Source organism: Mus pahari, chromosome 21 (genome assembly GCF_900095145.1).
Source record: "Mus pahari chromosome 21, PAHARI_EIJ_v1.1, whole genome shotgun sequence".
Taxonomy (NCBI): Eukaryota; Metazoa; Chordata; class Mammalia; order Rodentia; family Muridae; genus Mus; species Mus pahari.
The window spans coordinates 53,625,383-53,628,219 of record NC_034610.1 but is presented as its reverse complement, the minus strand read 5'-3'; the positions used below and the strand labels follow the sequence as shown (position 1 = coordinate 53,628,219).

At 43.5% G+C, this 2,837-nt stretch overlaps 1 protein-coding gene across 1 annotated transcript in view; it reads right to left on the bottom strand.

The window, feature by feature from the left end:
- Positions 1-473: 473 nt before the first annotated feature.
- The window catches only part of Hddc2 (HD domain containing 2), a 20,550-nt gene continuing 18,186 nt past the window's right edge, over positions 474-2,837 (bottom strand). Inside the window, exon 6 of the mRNA XM_021221539.2 lies at positions 474-1,388. Within this exon, the coding sequence (XP_021077198.2) occupies positions 1,285-1,388 (104 nt within the window). The 3' untranslated portion in view covers positions 474-1,284. The remainder of the gene's footprint in view (positions 1,389-2,837) is intronic.

Sequence of the window (2,837 nt, the reverse complement as noted above, 5' to 3'; positions counted from 1 at the left end):
AAATGGTCCTAACTGGTCATGAAAAAAACCAAAGCCCAGGGCCATGGAGAAGTTTCTGGTTACAAACGCTTGAACTGGATCTGAGAGTACTTTGTGTAAAATTTCAAACCGAATGAAAAGGCTCCATAATACTCACAGGCAGAATTGTTTCCCTACTCATCAAACCTTCAAACATAGTGTTTTCACATTCCTTACCTTTCCACTCAGTAAATATACACACACGAGTTACTTTTGAAGAGCTAGTGTATCTTGCATCCTGCAGACTGGGTATTCATGGATACTGCAAAGAGTTTCTGGAGAAACGCTGCTTAGAGTGTTCCATACCAGTCTTAAAGGGACAGGGCTCATCATTCCACGATGAATTACCTACCAGGAAGATCTGCATGGATGGTCATCCCTTCCACACTCTTCAATGGAGGACACAAGCAAAGGCATGTGGAATGGATTTCCACCAAAGAGAAATAAGAGGGAGACTGAAGTTGGTAGATATCTACTTTTGGTGCAAATACTCCAGTAGCACTCTTTATCACCGCTCATGATTGTTTTTATAATCAAGACATTAAATCAGAGAAAAAGAAGCTAAAGGGGAAGACATATGGTGTTGGAAATTTATGCCCCAATTTAAATCCTCAGATGCCGACGCACTGGGCAACAGTGCAAGCCTGTTAGCAGGCTTAGAAATCTACAGTCAGGGGCCTGAAGCAGCACACAATTCAATTCAAAATCTGGCTCTAGCTGGGCATGGTGAGGAGAGGATCTAGGGTGGCCTGTACCAGCCAGAGTGAAACATTTTCTTAAAAAGCATCGAAAGTTAGCCTTGAGACTGTGTGGCAAGAGCATCTCACCTGGGTGACACAACACAGGATTAAGGTGCACAGTAGTAGCTTCCTGCCGCATCTGAAGAAGAATCGGGTCTTAAAAGTAACTATAATTAAAAATCCTAACTTACAATGAATCTGCCCTTCGATGATATTGCCTAGTAGTAAGCCTGAGTAAAGGAATTGAAGAAATGCAAAACAGAAACCAGAGTCTGGAGTGTTTTAACAGTTTTTTTGTTTTGTTTTGTTTTGTTTTGTTTTTCTTTTTAAAAAATTCACACAGAAAAGCATTCTCCAGTCTTCATCCAGGGCATCTTCCCGACCATTTCCGATTCGGTGGCTTCTTTTAGGGTCTGGATTACATCACATTTCTTGTTCAAGTCCAAATAACAGAAAACAGACTCTCATCTTGGGGAAAGCCCCAGGAAACAAAGATCTTGCAGCACCATAGAGCAGCAAGTCGATCTCAGGAGCCCGGCTCCGCAGAGGCCGTGGCCGTGGCCATGCTGGCATTTCTTTCTGCTTCCAGCTCAGAAACAAGCTGGACTATCTCAGGGTGACTGAATTTTCCTGAGGAGGAAAAAGACATTTCCATATTGATGAGAGAAGACACCCACTTCTTCAGTTTGACCCCATGGCTATCAGGGGCTCTGTTCTATGAGCTGGACCATATCCCCAAGCAGGAGATTCTGGGTCCCAGGAAAGATAAAGGGGAACAATTATGAAGGTGCAGAGATGAGAATCAAAGAGTCACCAGTTAGAAACTGGAGAAACACTACACAGCAGCCCTTGAGCGCCTTTATCAGGAACTGGAGGGGAAGCTTGGGTGAGAGTTGGGAGGGCCGAGACCTGTTGTGGATAGTCTGGGGTTAATTATATTTGATGTTAATTCCGTTCTCCAGAGAGGGGCTGTGAACAAGGAATGAGTCAGCACTCAGGTGAGGTCCTGGAAACCTGATTCCCACCTTAATTTGTAAAATAAAGGAGAGCTGATGATTGGGCAGATAAAAGGGAAGGTGGAGTGGAAAATGGAAGAAGAGAGAAGAAGAAAATGGAAGAGGGAGAGGACGCAGAGGAGGAGGAGGAAGAAGAAGAAAAGTGGAGCAGAAATACATGGACTGGAGAAACCGCAAGTTCTAAGGGGTCTCATAGATGTGGAAGATGGTAGTGTAGCAGTAAATCTGCCCAATCTAGGCACAAAACATGTATCCACATTAACTGAGTTGTGTTTTCATAGCCGGGTTGGACATTTACTGCAACAGAGTCCCATCTGTTTCTTCCAAAATTGAAATGAATGAATGGGATCCAATACCTACAAAGACAATGCCTTGCTGTTGTCTGTGCTCCTCAGCCCTCCCCAGGTTTTTGCTCTCAGCAGTGACCACACCTCATCTATTATCAATCACTGTAGATACCCAGCTAATAAGTTAGTATCTTACACTTATCTATGAGGCCCTCAGAGCCTTGGCCCCAAAGCCATTTCTTAAGTTTCATCTCCCGCCCTCCACTTATCACCCATCCCAGCAGCCATGAACTCTGCTGCTCCCCAAAGCAAGCAAGAAGGTTCAGAAAGCAAGGCCAGGAAAAGAGTACAGAGCTATGCTGTGGATTGGAGAGAAAAACAAAGCTAATGCCCAAGGTCCTCTTCAAAACTGTTGTAATAGGGCTGGCACAATGACTCATCCATCCAGTCAAGACGCTTGCCACCAAGCCAGACAACCTGAGATCTACTTCTGAACTCACATGGTGGGAGGGGAGAACCAGTTCCTTAGTGGTCCCATCCCTTCCATACATGTGCTATGCCATGCCCCAATCTGCTTTCAAGTATGTTAAATGTAATAGAAGAAATATTTAAATTGTAACAGTTGGAGTTTACACCTGTCTTCATGCTTCTTTAATGAAACCTTTTCTTTAATAATTTTTATTTTTTTAAATGAAAATATAACTATATCCTTTTCTTCTTGTTGTTGTTCCTTCCTCCAACCCTTTCCATGTACCTGGCCTCTTTATCTTTGTTCT